Below are 18,308 nucleotides of genomic sequence, written 5' to 3'. Positions count from 1 at the left end.
CCCTCCACCTTCTCCAGGTGTCTTCCTCCCACCTGCCACAGGTGTCTCCCTCCACCTTCTCCAGGTGTCTTCCTCCACCTTCTCCAGGTGTCTTCCTCCCACTTGCCACAGGTGTCCCTCCATCTGCTCCAGGTGTCTTCCTCCCCCTTCTCCAGGTGTCTCCCTCCACCTGCCACAGGTGTCTCCCTCCCCCTTCTCCAGGTGTCTCCCTCCACCTGCCACAGGTGTCTCCCTCCACCTTCTCCAGGTGTCTTCCTCCCACCTGCCACAGGTGTCTCCTTCCACCTTTTCCAGGTGTCTCCTTCCCACCTTCTCCAGGTGTCTCCCTCCACCTTTTCCAGGTGTTTTCCTCCACCTGCTCTAGGGGTCTTCTTCCCACCTGCTCCAGGGGTCTTCCTCCTACTTCTCCAGGTGTCTCCCTCGCCCTGCTCCAGGGGTCTTCCTCCACCTTTTCCAGGTGTCTTCTTCCCACCTTCTCCAGGTGTCTCCCTCCACCTTTTCCAGGTGTCTTCCTCCTACTTCTCCAGGTGTCTCCCTCCACGTGCTCCAGGTGTCTCCCTCCACCTTCTCCAGGTGTCTTCCTCCACCTGCCACAGGTGTTTCCCTCCACCTTCTTCAGGTGTCTTCCGCCCACCTGCCACAGGTGTCTCCCTCCACCTTCTCCAGGGGTCTTCTTCCCACCTTCTCCAGGTGTCTTCCTCCACCTTCTCCAGGTGTCCTCCTCCACCTTCTCCAGGTGTCTTCCTCCACCTTCTCCAGGTGTCCTCCTCCACCTTCTCCAGGTGTCTTCCTCCACCTGCTCCAGGTGTCTTCCTCCCGCCTTTTTGTTTTTTAACAGTTTTGCGTGGATCCACACATGAACATAATAATACTCAAACATATTTTAGGAAGTATAACGGTGCATAATGAAAACAGGGCTGTTTTTCTGACAGAATCATCAGCTTTATTTAGTCATTTTTAATATCATTCAGGATTTTTTTGCTTTGAAAGCATCCGGATGGTTGACCAATTCACAAAAACCAGCAGGAGGCAGATTTGGTTTTTATCTGAAGTCTCTCCGTCAGACACGCTCACCACATTCCTTCCGTCTCTCCACTCCCCCTGTCAGGCCTGTTCACTCCCTGAGCGTGAATATAAGCTGCTCCGAGAGGCGTCTCCGTTCCAGATCAGCCTGAACCTCCTCCACAGTCATGGCTCCTGCAGGAGAACTCACGGCCTTTTGGATCACAGCACTGCTGACCTGCCTTGGAGCACAGCTGGGAGGTAAACATCTCTGACACACACTTCAGTCTGCCGGAGCGTTCACCAACCTGTGCTTTTGCGTTTCCATAGAAACCAAAACAGTCTTCCCGTACGTCCCCTTCCCACCCGCTCTGCCCATAACGGAGAACCTCGCTGCCATTTGCCAGGAGGGGAGCGGCCGGCCCAGATACCCGGACAGCTTCTTTCCTCCGTCTGGTTACAGCCACGACCGCCGGCGTGGGAAGGCCATCAACCGCCTGGAGTCCTGGTTCAGTCTGTGCTGCAGCGGACTCGTGGCGCAGCAGCCCAGCCAGATCCTCTGCTGCGCCCAGCAAGCCGTGAGTCGCTGAGGCTGTTCAGAGTCGGAAATTCTGATTTATGTTCCAGCAGAGCAGACGCTCAAGGTCAGGATTACAAACTCTGGAGGGAAATGTCACCGTGACAGGAAGTGAATCTGATGAGTTCATTAAAAGGGTAAATGTCACCTAGGTGTGTGACGTTTACTCTCCACGTTTGACCCCCTGTCCTGGGGGGGCGGTTAGCTGCAGACTCAACCGCGCTCAGGGACCATTTATCTGGTGGTTCAAATCCCCAAAAACTAGGCAGATCTTTTCTAAATTCAAACTAAACAGTCACATTCAAATATGCAAAAAAGCTTATTTCCAGTTATGAAAAGTTTGGCAGTTGATACATTCAAGATGATAAAAGTTCATCCATGACCTTGGACGGCCTGAGCAGCGTGAACCCTGCCTCCCCCCAACAGCAACCCTGGAAGGGATCGAGCATTAACACTAAGAAAGCTTCAGTGTTAGGACTGATAATTATAACACAATAAAGAAATACATGTTTTTTTCCTCATGAATCAGTGGAAAAACAATCCTTCAGAAACTTCAGATAGCAGCACATTGCATATCAGGAGGCAGAATACTCTGATTACAGTTGTCTGGGAGTTTGTTCATTCAGGTCAACTCTTTTCCTCCAGTGGATTCAGGCCCTGTCCCAGTTCTGTGAGGAGGAATACTCCACTAAGACGATGGTGTACGAGTGCTGCGAGGACAAAGGGCCGGCGCGGTGGATCTGCTTCAACAGCGAGCTGCCCAACCCCGACTACAGCCCCAAGCCGGGCTACACCGCTCCAGCCATGCCTCAGGAGCCAGGATTCAGCTTCGACCCAAATGTTTGCTAGAGATGATGGCCGACGCATCCTACAGAGCAGAACCTTATCCACCGAGTTAACTCCTTTCCATATATCGTGTTTTTGTTTCAGACACACTATATCAGCATAAGTCCCTCTAACTTACTCTGTCTGTTCTCCAACATCAGAAAATGCATTTTAACACCAGTTTGTTTCCTTCTGCACAACATTTGGAGCCCAACAGGGACATTAAAGCAGTTAGTGTCTGAAAACATGGATTTGAAATGAAAACAGTTTGTCTTTTGTGAAAGTAAAAAATGTAATCACTAAAATGTTTTCGGTATAAAAATGTAATAAATATGTCTCAAATAAACACTTTAAAAGTCTGAGTTTTGCTTAGAGTCATCTTGATCCAAAATTACGAAGGTGCTTCTCACCTGTTCAGTGTGAAGGTGAGAAGCGACGTTCATTTCCTGTCTTCAAGTGGGATCTTCAAAATAAAACTTGGTTGTGCCATTTTTTGTCCATACGAGTCTTTTGATATTTTTTCCCCTCATAATATTTATTCTTTTAAAGGCTTATCAATAATCACCAGCAAGTGCATCATTTGATCGTTTATGGTAGAAGAACTTGTATCATAATTTTTATAAATTCCAGTTACGATAAATATTAATATTATTAAAAATTTGAATTTCTAACACACAGTAAAGGGACTTTTATCTGTTCTTTGCTTTTTGTCTAATCAACTGTTCGCTGGAGCCTTTTATGAATTCATAATCCTGTTATTCACGTGTTTTTGAAGAGACGTCAGCTCTTCAACTTATTTTCAGTCAAAGTTGTTCTGTTGACGGTTGTGTCAAATCACAATGATGTGGTCTAAATGTGTTGTCATTTTTGTTCATTACATTCATCACGATCCAGTTCGTGTTTGTTTGTTTTCTGTTTTCTTCCTGAAATAAAGTTTGGAGGCTCCTCCATCAAGTCTTTGAAGGCTTTTATTGTGAAGGCGGAGCGGAAGTCGCCGTCACGCCTTCGCCGCTTGATTCCGGGTAAAACCCGGAGCGTGAAGTCTTCCGGATTACTTCCGTGTTGGTTTGTTTTGGGGCAAACATTGGACCTTAAACCCGTTTTTAGATTCCCCTGGGACCGTCCTGCCCTATCCTATAGACTTTAAAGTGAGTCTTGAACGTTCCGTTGCGTTTTCGGGTGTTCCGGTTGTAGTTATCGTTGGTGATGAAGACTTTTTCGGTTCGTGAATTAACGTCGCGGCTCAGTAGTCAGTTCGGGCGAGTTTCTGCATTCGTGACATGCTCCCTCCATGTCACCACGAGCCTCTCCACGGCATCCCGGTCCCTTAAACGGGCGTCTACGTGCAGATTCATCGGTCGCCGCGGGGGCTGCTGGGATCAGGGGGTCACGTGGACCCTTTTGTTGATGCGCCCGTGTTTTCTCTGAACAGATCCAGCCTCTGGACCGGATCGGAACCCGAACCTTCTCAGTGGGAACAGACCGAACGAGGGGGCGGAGTCTGAATGGCCACAGCTGCAGAGGAGCCGCCAGGACTTCAGGATTACAGTAGGTCCTGGTGTTCCGCTGGCTGGTTCTGATCCACAGGGTGGTTCTGTGCCGGAAGAGCCCCACCCCGCCCGCCTTTTGTTTTTGTTTAGTCTCGCGTTTGATCTCCCTTTGATCTTAACCCGCATTTTTCTCTAGAATCGTGTGCTCATGGAGGCGTTTTTCCAGAACCACCGGGGACTTTGCAAGTCCAAACAGAACCTTTCGGCCGGTTTTGGGTCAGGTGGTGGAAAAGACAAAATAATCTTCTCAAGATATTTACAGCTGCGTTGTTTAAACTCATAAATGTTGGCTGAACAGCAGTAGACGTCTACAGAGCAGGGGTCAGCATTCTGGGGCACGCGGGCCACAGCTGGCACGCTGAGGGAAAGTCGGTGGCACGCGGGGGGGGGGGGGGGGGGGTGAAAGCAACAAGCATTTAATCTGTTAGTACTTTTAGGATTTGAAATAGAGACAAGGAGATATTTTTCCTCCACGGGGTTTTAAAGAAAGGAACCAATCAGCAGCGCTGTTACTGTGACTCCGCCCACCTGTATAAATACTGGCCACTTTCCACATCAGCCTTCAGAAACGGGCAGTTTGAGTTAATGTAGGAAAAAAAACAAAGTTTACCATGGAGACATGAATAGGTGTTATTAAAAAAATGAAGAATGACGCTGCTGAAGAGATATGTGACTGTAGTTAGCGTAATAAACATAAAAGTGAACACATTTAGTTTTGCATGCAATAAAAGCCCTGAATGACCTGATATTGTGTCATAATGTAACAGAAGAGGAATAAACCAAAATAGGCTTTTTTCATGTCAATGGTTGTGAAGTTCTTAGAAATATTGATGGTATTTTGTTCCAAACGCTGCACCATGAATGCACTACTGTTTAAACAAACATAGTTTCAATATTATTTTCATTTTGACCTATTTTCTTTGAGCCCTGGTGTTATGACAGCATTTAGATTTTATTGCCAAAATAGGTTTAAAAAGCGAAAAGACCTGCTGTTAGGGAATGGAATAACATTTCAGATCTACTGGAAATGTTTTTGTATTTCTTCATATTTGAATTGGCATTTTAGTTGGTGAAGGCACAGCTGTTGAGGAGAACATCTGGAACTTCACGTCACAAACGCTGCTGAGGGTCCAACGTCTGAGCTGCTGTGACCCTTCTGGGCCACCGTAGAACCCAAACGCCTGCTTTATTCTGTCGGATCAGCACAGATGGATTCTTGCTGCTGCCACAGAAACGATGACAAAGATGGAAACCATCGTGAAAGATGTTCTTCATGTTTATTGGCTCCAGAGATTCTATTTTCTATTGTATTTTGTTCTCTAACTCTTTTTTTTAAATTTGCTTTGCTTTAAACATAACATGAGGTTATGGATAATTCTATAGAATAACCAGGAAACTTTCAGTTTTTTCCTCTTGCTTCGCTCTGGACTGATGTGAAGTCATGCGATCCTGATCCTCTGGGACCTGTTGAGTCAGTTCTAGAGAACGCCGTCCTCTCTGAGCGGGAAGAGCTGGAGGCGCCAAACGGAGCGGGGGCCCCGTTCCCTCGTCTGCCGTTCACGTGTAACGCCTGGTTTTCTTTGTGTCTCCAGATTCACCGGCTCCAGCCAAGAATGCGACAGCAGAGGTGAGAGAGGACTTTCTTCTGACTTCAGCAGGAAATGTGTAACGTGGCCTAAATGTGTCGTCAACACCAAAGGAGTTGAGCAAGATTCTGCTGACGGGACGTCTGGTCCTTCCTGTTTGAAACCTGAGAAGTTCCATGTTGCCTCTGGCGTGCCAGTCTTTAACCTCGTTGTGTTTGTGGTTCCAGGGTGCGAGCGGCGGCGGCAGGGGCATGTCCCAGGCCGCCAAGAAAACCATCGGCCATCGTGGAATCGACCCCCAGGGGGAGACCACGTACAAAAAGGTGAGGGGTTCACTAAATCCACCAGAAGCGGGGCGTGTCCTGGTCTCATGCTGGCCTGTGGCATTAGGAAACCCTCTGATGGCGCTCTCACGCGGCAGAGTCTCTCCTCTGCTGGCGGAGATGATGGGGGTCCACCCACCCCCCCAGAAAAACTTCTCCGGCTGAAGTGAAAAATCAGTGGGATCTCCTCACGACACAAATGCAGAATCTGTGATCATGAATCCCATTTTATTTGGAATAGTCCGTTTGTCTCATTACGTCATGAACATTACGAGGTTTTTTCTCGCATAATTACCAGAGAAAAAAAAGTCAATTTAAGAGAGAAAAACTGGTAAACATAAAAAACATTCTCATAAATCTGAGTTTTTTTCTCAATAATTTGAGCTTTATTCTCATAATTTAACATTTTTTCTCATAAAATTATGATTTTTTTCTCCTAAATTAATCAAAAAAAAACTCTCAACTCTCAGAAAAAAAAGTACATTTAAGGTTTTTTTTCCCATAAAAGTATGATTTTTTTTCTTTCTTCTCATAAATTTACACCTTTCCTTTTTTTTTGTGGCCCTAAAACTCTGTGGTAATGAATTGCTCCAAAAAGGAGTGTGAGGACGAACAATGGCGTCCTTCCATTTCTCCATAAACATCATTTCGTGGTTGTTCACGTATGGAAAAAGCCTGAAGGTGTGAAACAGCCTCACAGTCTGTTTGCTGTCAGACGGGTGAGGCTGACGTTCTCTGTGCCGTCATGACCTTCCTCCTCTGAAACCTCTTCTTCCTCGCCCTGCCAGACCTCCTCCTCCACCCTGAAAGGCGCCATCCAGCTTGGCATCGCCCACACCGTGGGGAGCCTGACCCAGAAACCTGAGCGGGACGTCCTGCTGCAGGACTTTGAGGTGGTGGAGAGCATCTTCTTTCCCAGGTGGAGACGGGCCTCTTTTTTTTCTGCTTCTCTCTGACGCGACGAGCGTGTCGGCGTCTCGCCGTGGCGTTTTAACCAACCTCTGCTCCTTTGGCAGCGAGGGCAGTAACCTGACTCCGGCTCACCACTACGGAGACTTCAAGTTCAAAACCTACGCTCCCGTGGCTTTCCGCTACTTCAGAGAGCTGTTTGGGATCCGGCCCGATGATTACATGGTACGTGTTGTGGTCGGATCTGGAGGACGCCGCGGCGTGTTTGAGAGGCCGGGGGGGGGGGGTTCTGGAGCTGGTTTTCAGGTTCTGCTGGTTCTGGTTGCAGTACTCTCTGTGCAACGACGGTCTGATCGAGCTCTCAAACTCCGGCGCCAGCGGCTCTCTGTTCTACGTCTCCAGCGACGACGAGTTCATCATCAAGACGGTGCAGCACAAAGAGGCGGAGTTCCTGCAGAAGCTTCTACCCGGATACTTCATGGTGAGACCGGAGGCCGGCGTCTCTGCTGCCGTCGCTCTGACAGAAGATCTGACTCCTCTTTAGCTACATTCTCATTTTGAATTGTCTGGGGTCCTCAGAACCTAAACCAGAACCGGCGGACCTTATTACCAAAGTTCTACGGGCTGTACTGCGTCCAGGCAGGAGGCAAAAACATCCGCATCGTCGTCATGAACAATCTGCTGCCGAACACCGTCCGCATGCACAGCAAATACGACCTGAAGGGCTCCACCTACAAACGCCGAGCGTCCGCCAAAGAGCGGGAAAAGGCCATTCCCACGTTCAAGGACCTGGACTTCATGCAGGACATGCAGGAGGGGCTCCTGCTGGAAGGGGACAAGTACATCGCTCTGTGCAAGACCATCCACAGAGACTGCCTGGTGAGCGGAAGCTTTAACCGTTCAGTTGGGATCAATCGTTTGTGACTCTTGTGTTTGGCTGCAGCTCCTGCAGAGCTTCAAAATCATGGACTACAGCTTCCTGCTGGCCATCCACAACATGGACCAAGCCTGTCGGGACCAAGCCAGCGAGGAGGCCGTCGCGGGGACCCCGGACCAGAGGAGGCCGCAGGGCCAGAAGTCTCTGTACAGCACGGCCATCGAGTCCATTCAGGCCGAGGGCGGAGCCATGGCGTCCACGGGCTCAGCGGACGAGTGAGTATCCGCCCGGTCCAGGAGGAGGTCTGTGTGGTAACCGACATGCTGACCGCCGGCGTCTGTGCAGGACGGGAGGCATCCCTGCGTGGAACTCCAGGGGGGAGCGGCTGCTGGTGTACATCGGCATCATCGACATCCTGCAGTCCTACAGGTAAAGCTGAACGTGATTCTGAGCGTGTGGATGCGTCGTCTGGAACGAAGAACGCCGTCCGCTTCACTGAGCCCGAACGAAGCCGCTCCAGAGGTGGTCACATGATCTGCTCTGCAAAGGCGACGCCCACAAACTTTAGACATAAAGGAAAATGTCCTCATCTGCAGAACAACACGAGATTTAGCTTTAAAACCACCTTTTCTGATTTTATAACCCGTCCTCCAAGAAAAGTGAACACATTTAGAAAAATAAAAGTTAAAAAGGCAACATTTTATATATATTTACAATTTAAAAAGTTCAACAATCATAAAAATTATTTCCAGAATAAAGAGGTAAATTTTTGCTGTGAGTTTCCTTTTGGTGAGGAGAAAGTTTTAAATGTGAAAACCAAACATTTCAATTCTGATGTTTTTAAAGTTGATGTTCAACTTTAAAAACATGATTTTATCTTTTTAAATCCTAAATTTACTTCTACATTTTTTTTAAGGTTTTTCTTCTTGCTTTCAAACGGATTTTGTCTTCTTTATTTATGTCATTTTTTAGATTTGTAAAGAAGCTGGAACATTCCTGGAAAGCTCTGGTTCATGATGGGGTAATCAGCTGTTATTCATTTATGTCCCTCATGCTTTCAAAGAGAAGGATCTGATGTCAGACGTCTGTTTCCAGGACACCGTGTCGGTTCACAGGCCGCGATTCTACGCAGAAAGATTTGAGAAGTTTATGTGCCTCAGAGTCTTTAAAAAGATGCCACGTAAGTCTGATCTTCAGTCGGAGCCCGGACGCTCGGTTGCCCGGACGCCCGGACGCCCGGACGCTCGGTCGCTCTGTCGCCCGGTCGCCCGGTCGCTCGGTCGCCCGGACGCCCGGACGCTCGGTCGCCCGGTCGCCTCGTCGCTCGGTCGCCCGGTCGCCCGGTCGCTCGGTCGCCCGGTCGCCTCGTCGCTCGGTCGCCCGGTCGCCCGGTCGCCCGGTCGCTCGGTCGCCCGGTCGCCCGGTCGCCCGGTCGCTCGGTCGCCCGGTCGCTCGGTCGCCCGGTCACGCTCTTCTGTTTTGAATCCAGTGAAGAGCTCCCCGTCTAAGAAGCGGCGTGCCAACGGTCCTGTGAAGAAAGCCGTCGGCTTCGGACCGTCTCTGTCCGCTCAAAGCAGCATCAGTACCCAGCAGCCCCCCCTCTCGGCCCAAGTCAGCTGCGACGGCGTGGAGGGCGGCGAGTCCGATGGCGGTGAGCAAACATCCAGCATCACGCCAAGTGTTTCCTTCACAACACAGCTCTGACGCCTCCTCCTGTCCTCCTCTCTCCTCCTTCCAGCGATGCAGTCGGATCGCCCCGACCTCCTCCCCAGGACGCCAGCTCCCAGCGGCGCCGCCGCCGGCACTCCCACAGCCTCGCTTCACTCCTCCCCGGCAGCAGAGCCGTCTCCTCCAAATCCAGCCCACCCAGCGGGGGAGGGGAGCGGCGGACCAAAGGATCAGGAGAACAGCGCCGCCATGAGGTCAGAAGTGTCACTGCACTAACGGGCCACATGCAGACGAGTCTGTTGACCAAAGGAGAACCTTCAGAACTCATCAGACCCGATCAGAAAATCCGCAGAGAGACCAACACCCCCCCAAAGCCCCGTTTCTCAGCTCCAGATGGTTCTTCCTGTTTCCTTTCTGCCGTCAGAAGCTGCAGGCGGGCGTGACGAAGCAAACGGAGGTTTGGGGTTGTTGAAGCTTTGCTTCTGGGTTTTTCAGGCCTGCTGGGAGCGGCGTTCTCAGTGACACGGGCCTCTTTGGGAGTCCAGGTCTGGCTTCTTGTTGCTCCTGAAACTCTCTTTTTACCAGCCGTGTTAGATGTGGCCTCAGTAGAACCAAAAACGGATGTGGAGAACATTCATCCTGAGAGGGTCCTGCCCCCCCGGCAGAACCCCCCCCACTACGGAACAAATACTAATAAAGTCTTAAGTGTGTAAGTGGAACCAACTGCATTTTAAAGCTATTTTGTTGCTTCATTCATGACAGAGCAGGCTGGTATCTGTGGAACTAAGCAGTGTAGTTATTAGTGGGCGGTTAACACTATCAGTGATCCCATTAAGCCGGATTCTCTTCATGTTCTGACTGTTTTTTAATCAATATTATTATTATTATTATTTTTAACTTTAGTTTATTTTTCTAATTTGATTCATTTCTTTTCTTCTGACTTCCTTTTAATCTTGGTTTTTATTTTTACTCTGGGTTTAGTTTGTGTGCCTTGCTTTTGCTTTCGCCTTTGCACACGGTTCCGGGGGCGGGGCTAAAGTCGGAGGACGTCCGTCGCTTTGAGCCTTTTTTGCTGCTTTTCTCTGCTCGGCCTGAACGGACGGCGCCTGAATCCTCCATTCCATTCTGCCCGTCAGCAGGAAAACGCTTGAAACGCAGCAGGAAGTGAAACTCCCACGGCACCTTCTGCTCCGCCGTCTGTCAATCACCAACAAAAACTTTCACACTGATGTTCTTCCTGGGGAAGTCTTTAAAAATCAGCTGATCGGAGGGACGGCGTCTCTGCTCGCTTCTCAGCGTCACACATGGAGTGAGACTTTGCTGACATTTGCCATCCACGTCAGTCCAGTTTGAAGCCACGCCTCCTGGAGTTGACCTCCAGCTAAGGTCACAGTTCTGAGGAAATCCCTGCAAAGTGAGGTTCTGTCCCAAACCAGCCCGTGAAAAGCCTTAAAGAGATGTTCAAAAGTGAATGACAGGAAGCGTGAGCGACTGAAGGTTTGCACATTTTCAGAGAACATTGAATGTTTTCATCACAGATCAAAGTGTTCATGAATGAATTAATGATCATTACCGACGTTTTTTTCTCCGGTTTGATGTCCGCTGGGCGCGGCGTCAGGAGGAAACGGCGGCGTTCGGTGAAGCTGCTCCCTTCATGGGACGGGCCTCTTCTGTGGTGCAGGTTTTCCCTGGGGGGGGTCTAACTGTCTGCTTTAATCATCAAACTGCGGAAATGTATTCACATTATTCTAAATGTTAGCTTTTAGGCTATTTTTTATGTTAAAAACACACAAACTATGCAACCAAATCCTTCAAAAATGACATTTGTGACCAAATAAATGAAATGTTTCAGGTGGACGAACGCAGAAACTCTCCCCGATGCTTCAGATGTACATTAATAGTATGGAAGCTTTTTCCACGCCGTGTATGAACCAAACAAGTGAATGTATTCATATTTATTGTGATATTTATTGTCTTGGGCTTAAAGGTTCATTTCTTTAGGTAAACTAACCGTTTTTCTCTTTCATTGATGAATTGGGACGATGTGAACAGCTGGAACGTCTGCTTTTCTTTGTGTTTCCTCCAGAATGAACATAGAAGTATGTAACGGTAGAATCACAGCCGTGCCTTTCTATCACACTATGGGATGCTCTATTTTCTAAAGTTATTACTGAATAAACAGATTTGGGTGGATTTGTTTCTTGTTTTGCATGGAACTGCTTCTAGCTGCAAAAATGAATTTGAAACGCAAAACTTTCCCATTTCTTTGAACTCCAGCAGTCAGAGATGATCTGGAGGTTTGGGGGGAAATTGATCAGGACAATTATGCAGATAAAGAATAATAAAAACTTTATTGATCCCACAAGAACATTGCTTTACTTAAAAAAAAAAGAAGCAGATAATGACTAAAAATGTGAATAAATTCATTTGAATATAGGAATGCATGTCTGCATATTTATAAACATTTACAAATAAACTCACTTTTTTGGGATCCATGGGTTGTTCTTCTGAATCAGTGATGACAGAACAATCAGATTTATTCCAAATATTCCTTTCAGTTCCTATTTTGTTTCATCCAATACCAGATGTTTGGAAAATAGAACAAAATACAAAGCACTTTTTAATTTAGTAAAGAACTTATGTAATTGTACTGAAATTCTATAGACTCGGGTCCAGCAGATGAAATATTTTAGGTTTTCAGGGAAGTTACCCAGAAGGCCACTGGATATTAGCAGCCATTGAAATTAGCCAGCAAGTCGTCATTGTGCTGACTTTATACGGTACAATAACAAAAGACAAAAGAAGAATCTGTGGGAAAAACTAACTTAGATGTTAGTAGAATGGAAAAAATAGAAGCGTCTCCACTCGCTGAACATAAACACGTAAACTTAGACTAAATGATTTATTTAATAAGGAAATCCAATCAAATATATCTCAAATTTTTGTGAAGAAAATTGCAATTTATTTTTTCCCCAAATTAAAGAAAACATCCAAAAGCCAGAAGACGATGATAGAATTAGTTTAGAAGATGATGTAACGATATCAGAAACTGAAATTGCATTGAAAAATATGAGTAATGGTAAATCATCAGGAACAGATGCACTGACTCCAGAATTTTTAACATTTTTCTGGCAGAACATTAAAGATTTAATGATGAATGTTTTCAATGATTGTATCCAGGATGGTTTTCTAAGTCCATCTATGAAAACTGGACGGATAACCGGACTCCCTAAACCAAATACGGACTTGACAGAATGAGAGAACTGGAGGCATCACTGCTGTGTAATGATTAGAAACTATTGGCTCTGGTTTATGCAAACAGGATTAAACTGCTTCCAGACAAAGTAGTGGATAGTTTTCAATCTGCCTTTATAAAAGGAAGAAACATATATAATAATGTTAGATTCATTCTGGTCATACATTCTAGTCACACATATATATATAGTGCAGATCTTTGTACATTAACCTAAAGAATATTTTAAAAAATTTTACTCAATTATTTATAAATTTGCTTGGAGGAATAAGACCCATTACATCAGAAAATCTTAACTAATTGAGGAATATAATTTAGGAGGTATGAAGACGATTGATTTTGAATCAATGGTTGGAACCTTTAGAATAAAATGGTTAAAAGATTTTATAGCCAACCCTGACTTAATATGGTTTAATATTCCCAAAGACATCTTCAAAAACGTAGGTGGATTAGATTTTTATGTTGATGTGACTTTGAAATCTTCAAACTTCCTTTAAAGATGTCAGAATTTCACCAACAAGAACTTTTCCTCTGGAAAATGATATTTAGTCATAATTAAACCCCTCGCTGCGCCCCCCTGTGGAACAACAGAGTAATGACCACAAACAGGAAGACAATGTTCCATCAGAATTAGTTTGACCACAAGATCATTTTTGTGTTATTATTGATTTAAATGGAGAAATTCTTCAATTGAGTAACTTCAAAAGCAAATATATTGAATTTTAAACAAAGGAATTTTGAAAACCTGCACAGCAATTCTAATTACTTTAATGAGTACTTTACGCTAATTACTTTAATACATTTAATAGAAAATACAATTTTGTCTTCCAATGTTTAAGTTAAACTACCAAATTTAGTAATAGGCTAAACAAAACTAACTGAAAATAAATATGGGATAAATAAATATAAAAACAAACCCTTTAAAGGTCAGTTATACGAGGACTTTAACAGAAAAGTTAAATATAAAATAACAGACACCTGTCAGTCACATCGGGTGCTAAACTATAGAAATTCATCAAATGGTCCCCAAAGATTAAAGAAATGCAATTCAAACTAATAAACAATTATTATCCATCAGCAGAACCACTGAGGAGTAGATTTGACTTTGAGGTTTATAGTCGACAAGATAAATATCATAGTCATAAAATAAAATGGAAAAAACATTGGTCAAATTTTCTGTGCTTTAAAAATGAAGTCAGAGTGTATTTATCCTCAATAAATATATTCAGAAGTCAAATCCTTTATTGGTGACATTTGTAAGTCTGCTACAGAATCCAGGCTCCAGATTGTTACGTGCCTGGAAACGTAATTCATGCTAAAATATATATAGGTACACATGTTTGGTTTTTATTTTTTTCTGTAGAAAGCTGTGACTTGCATAATTTTGTAGTTGAGTCGGAGAGAGTTTGTAATTATATTTCAATATAAAAATAAAAAAAAGTTCTGAATCAGTGAAGACTGACCAATCAGATTTAGTCTTGCTGGATCTCCGTCCAATAGCATAACGACTTTTAAAATTACGTCAGCAAGCAACAAGAAGTTTCCAAAATGGTGCTGGAAAGTACGATGGTCTGGTAAGGAAGCTAAAATGTATTTTAAAACAGTGTTTACCTGTCCGGTTAGTGTTTATTTTAGGCTATGTCTGTCAATCACTGAATATTGATGTTCCGCAGCCTGAAATGAGGGACATGATGGATATTCCGGACTTATTATGGGCTGTTCTCGTTAGCCTGCTAGCTCTGGGGCGACCGGCTGAGTCATGTAGCCCTCGTTAGCATTGAGTTGATGTTTTGCAGCAGCGGCGCTTTCATCATGGGGTTGTTTTTAGGCGTTTTGAAGTTCTGATGTGACGTCACAGAAGCGGTTTGGGGTCAGTTGTGGTGTTTACACATGTTCACTTTAGCCGAGTGGTCCCTCCCAGTGTTAAAGCTGTTCAGTTGCTTGTTGTTGGGACGTGCTGGCGGTGTTCGCGCAGCAGAGCAGCTCTAACGGCCGTTTTCCCGCCAGTGTGGACAACAGTGAATACATGCGGAACGGAGACTTCCTACCGACCAGACTACAGGCTCAGCAGGACGCGGTCAACATCGTCTGTCACTCCAAGACCCGCAGCAACCCCGAGAACAATGTCGGCCTCATGACCATGGCGAAGTAAGACCTCCTCTGTTCAGGACACGCATGCGTGGTGACGTCACGGTTCCCAGCTGTGCTGTCAGTGGAATTCAAACGGTTTCTGTGTTTTTGTCTTTACCTGGAACAGCAACTGCGAGGTCCTGACCACTCTGACCCCGGACAGCGGACGCATCCTGTCCAAACTGCACGCCGTTCAGCCCAAAGGGAACATCTGCTTCTGCACGGGCATCAGGGTCGCTCACGTGGGTATCCTGCAGGTCATGACCTCTGGCCCACATAGGACGGCTTTGTTTCAGGGATATCTGTTCTTACCTGCCGTTCAAGTCTAAACTCGGTGGTTGTCAAATCCGATTTGACTGAATCAAACATGGAGGTCTTTGTTTACATCCTTGGTACCAAGACTCCACCAATATCAGCCGTTTAGTTAACTTAAAAAAACATTAAAGGATATATAGCCTCTATGAATAATACCTTTGTCAATGAATGTCTTTCATAGAAAGCTTTTGTCATCTCAGAAATAGTCAACATCATTTTGAGACTCATTGAATTTACTTCCTGCTGATCTGACGTCAGTTTGAGGACGCCGGTCTGAACGGCGTGTTTATCCTTAATGTGCTTCTGCGTTTTATGAAATGTTTTAGCATCAACTGTTTGTTATTTCAGGGATTTGTTTCTTGTTCTTTGTGTAAAAAAATGGACAAAAGCTGCAAACCTGCTTCTGCTGAAAGCGCGGTGATGTGGTTCTGCTGCTCGGTAGCGTGACGTCACGCGTCCCTGAAAGCAGGCGGCAGTTTTCCTGCAGGTTCAGGTTTTGTTCTTCTCTTCCTACAGTTGGCTCTGAAACACAGACAAGGAAAGAACCACAAAATGAGGATCATAGCGTTTGTTGGGAGTCCTGTGGAGGATAATGAAAAAGATGTGAGTTTGAGGTGAAACTTCTGCGGGGAAAACACGCTTCCTCCCGTGTTTAGGAGCATCAGTTAGCGTGGAGGGCAAACATGCGCCGTCCTCTTTAACCGCCTCTTCCCTCTTCCAGCTGGTCAAGTTGGCGAAGCGCCTAAAAAAAGAAAAAGTGAACGTGGATATCATCAACTTTGGAGAGGAGGTATGGGAGCGTGAGAAGGTCCGAACACGCGGGGAGGGGGGCGGCTCCCTAATGAAACGTGTTTGTCTCCCGTGAATCCAGGAGGTGAACACGGAGAAGCTGACCGCTTTCATCAACACTCTGAACGGGAAGGAGGGGACGGGCTCCCACCTGGTCACGGTTCCCCCGGGGCCCAGTCTGGCAGACGCTCTGCTCTCCTCCCCCATCCTGGCGGGTGAAGGAGGCTCCATGATCGGACTCGGTGCCAGTGACTTTGAGTTTGGTGTGGATCCCAGTGCCGACCCAGAGCTGGCCCTGGTACGGAACCAGAAGTTTTTCTAGCTTCAATGTCTTCCAGTTTCTTGGAACATGACTCTGGTCGGCTTTGCACACGTCTCACCAACTGTCGCTCCCGTCAGGCTCTGCGCGTCTCGATGGAGGAGCAGCGGCAGCGGCAGGAGGAGGAGGCCCGGAGAGCGGCCGCCGCCTCTGCGGCCGAGGCCGGCGTGCCGACGCCCAGTGCAGACGGTGAGAGCAGAACCATCCATGAAACCCCCCAGAGGAAATTCTAGAAACCAGACGTCCGTCTCCTTCACACTCAGAGTCCGAAGACGCCCTGTTGAAGATGTCCGTCTCTCAGCCGGAGAGCGGCTCGGCGGCGCTGCCAGACTTCAGCAGCATGACCGAGGAGGAGCAGATCGCCTACGCCATGCAGATGTCTCTGGCTGGGGGAGGTGGGTGTCTGCTCTGATGCTGTCAATGCTGGTTACTCCACATCTGTGAAAGTAAGTCCATGTTCTGACGTCAACAGAGTACGGGGACATGGACACGGGAGCCCCCATGGACACGGGCGAGTCGGCAAAGGCGAGTGATCCCGTCTGAAAGGATTTATGGGTCCAGCGTGACGCTGCAACCAGCTGAGGGCTTTTCATAAGAACTGCAGTGACTCCACAGAAAATGAAGGAGGAGCTAGTTTTCAGGAGAAAAGACTCTCAAAGGGAAATGTTTGGAAATCGATCCTTTACTAGTGTTTTTGTCATTTTTAAAACGTTTTATGATCAGAGAGATTTGAAAAGTTCAGGCTGACGCTGAAAAGTGAACAATTCTTCAGCAGAATTTCCTCAGACATCAGATCAACAAAGGGTGGATGTCAGGTTTTCCTGGATGTTTTTGGCCTCACTGGGCTGCCGTCTGCTTACGCTGAACCGGCGATTCTGGTTCTGTAGGTCCGTCTCAAGGGAAAGAAGTCCAATCGGGATCATCTTAAAGAGAATGAAAAACCAGATTAAACATTTGAAAAAGAAAGAAAATAGCTGTAAACCTGAAACGTACCAAATGACAGAAACAAAGTGTATTTCTCACGTTTGTACTTTAGTTTGTTTACGGCTGTAATCTGGTTTTTGCTTCACTCGGAGCGGATCTGGATTCATTTCTTTCTGTTCCAAAGTGCCTTCCAGGCCGGTTCCTGGTTCTGTGATGGATGGCGATGCTGTGTGTCGTGCCGTGTGCGACCGCGTCGTCCTTTCATGTCATGTGTCTGTTGTTGAACAGGACGAAGACGACTACGATGTGATGCAGGACCCGGAGTTCCTCCAGAGTGTGCTGGAGAACCTGCCCGGCGTGGATCCAAACAACGAGGCCATCCGGAACGCCATGGGCTCCCTCGCCTCCCAGACGGGAAACAAGCCGGACGACAAAAAGGAGGAGGAGAAGAAGAAATGATGGGAGGAGGAGGAGGAAGGTTTCAGACATTGCTGATGCTCCTGCAGGACATGAGACCCAAAGACCTCCAGACAGTTCAGAGGCCCGGTTCTCTTTATAGCATCAAATAAAAAAGTTCTGCCCTCCATCCCCCCATAGATCAGTCTGTGGTTGGTAGTTCGACTCCCTCCGGTTCTGTCTGTTTTTGCAATAAAAGCCGTGTGTCAATCTGCCGCCTGTTGCTGCCTTTCTGCCTCTCCGGTGCCGGTAAACCGACCGTAAAGGTCTGACATGAGCAGACTGCGGGATCCCGCAAACATAACAGCATCAAGTCGCCTGTAGCAGGAAGAATCACGCGTGTTTGCGGGATCCTCCGTGAATTTCCCAGCGCTGCCGGAGCGCGATAGGATGTCCGGAGTCACGTGATGGGAAGAGAAGCATTTTCAGCTGAAAAGCAGCTAGGATAGTCGGGAATCGCACCTCCAGGTAAACAATCAAAATGCGTGAAATGATGACCGCAAAGCCACGTCCTTGACCCCCTTTCTGTGACGTCATCGACCCAATAGCCAGCGGCCCGTGATCGCTGTGGGCGATCCGCTCCGGTGGCTTTAACTTAACGGCGAGCGTTAGCCGGCTAGCTAAATGACCCCTCCGTCTCGGCGGGAGCTCCGCGGCCAGCTAGCCAGCCGCCAGGCTCTGCGGGGAGGAACGGCGTTAGCACCGACACCAGGCCGGCTCCGGCGCCACGGCTCGGTGGAGGCGGACGGTGACCTGCCCGCGCGCTCGCAGCTGGCGCGTGCTCGGAGGAGGATGAGGGAGCGTT

At 47.2% G+C, this 18,308-nt stretch overlaps 3 protein-coding genes and 1 long non-coding RNA gene across 5 annotated transcripts; 3 read left to right on the top strand and 1 right to left on the bottom strand.

Moving 5' to 3' along the window:
• Window positions 1–1,106: 1,106 nt before the first annotated feature.
• LOC101175246 (extracellular matrix protein 1) lies at window positions 1,107–2,766 on the top strand. Its single transcript, XM_004073693.4, has 3 exons — window positions 1,107–1,263; window positions 1,333–1,580; window positions 2,225–2,766. Exons 1-3 carry the CDS (start codon window positions 1,191–1,193, stop codon window positions 2,426–2,428), a joined length of 525 nt encoding a protein of 174 aa, XP_004073741.1. The 5' UTR covers window positions 1,107–1,190; the 3' UTR covers window positions 2,429–2,766.
• Window positions 2,767–3,412: 646 nt separating this feature from the next.
• LOC105355004 (phosphatidylinositol 4-phosphate 5-kinase type-1 alpha) lies at window positions 3,413–11,510 on the top strand. The gene is made up of 14 exons (XM_023959695.2): window positions 3,413–3,552; window positions 3,837–3,952; window positions 5,547–5,581; window positions 5,768–5,863; window positions 6,652–6,782; window positions 6,880–6,997; window positions 7,101–7,253; window positions 7,352–7,651; window positions 7,716–7,924; window positions 7,995–8,078; window positions 8,622–8,670; window positions 8,745–8,829; window positions 9,139–9,300; window positions 9,388–11,510. The coding sequence occupies exons 2-14, from the start codon at window positions 3,910–3,912 to the stop codon at window positions 9,591–9,593; spliced, it is 1,671 nt and encodes a 556-aa protein (XP_023815463.1). The 5' UTR covers window positions 3,413–3,552; window positions 3,837–3,909; the 3' UTR covers window positions 9,594–11,510.
• A 2,441-nt stretch (window positions 11,511–13,951) lies between these two features.
• Window positions 13,952–17,718, top strand: LOC101157953 (26S proteasome non-ATPase regulatory subunit 4). Of its 2 annotated transcripts, none has more exons than XM_011480603.3 (10): window positions 13,952–14,144; window positions 14,578–14,718; window positions 14,828–14,942; window positions 15,532–15,618; window positions 15,737–15,805; window positions 15,887–16,102; window positions 16,204–16,312; window positions 16,387–16,518; window positions 16,596–16,648; window positions 17,336–17,718. In XM_011480603.3, the coding sequence occupies exons 1-10, from the start codon at window positions 14,119–14,121 to the stop codon at window positions 17,504–17,506; spliced, it is 1,119 nt and encodes a 372-aa protein (XP_011478905.1). In that variant the 5' UTR covers window positions 13,952–14,118; the 3' UTR covers window positions 17,507–17,718. The 2 variants fall into 2 exon arrangements, with proteins under 2 accessions (XP_011478905.1, XP_078811298.1); XM_078955172.1 differs by lacking the exon at window positions 13,952–14,144 and adding an exon at window positions 14,330–14,440.
• Window positions 16,786–17,336, bottom strand: LOC110015834 (uncharacterized). Its single transcript, XR_002291093.2, has 2 exons — window positions 17,147–17,336; window positions 16,786–17,046 (listed from the first exon to the last, which is right to left on the bottom strand). It is a non-coding gene; the product is annotated as an uncharacterized LOC110015834 (long non-coding RNA).
• Window positions 17,719–18,308: the final 590 nt, after the last annotated feature.

Source organism: Oryzias latipes, chromosome 11 (genome assembly GCF_053564925.1).
Source record: "Oryzias latipes strain Hd-rR chromosome 11, Olatipes_Hd-rR_3.1".
Taxonomy (NCBI): domain Eukaryota; kingdom Metazoa; phylum Chordata; class Actinopteri; order Beloniformes; family Adrianichthyidae; genus Oryzias; species Oryzias latipes.
The sequence above is the reverse complement of the archived record's forward strand: the minus strand, read 5'-3'. Positions and strand labels throughout refer to the sequence as shown.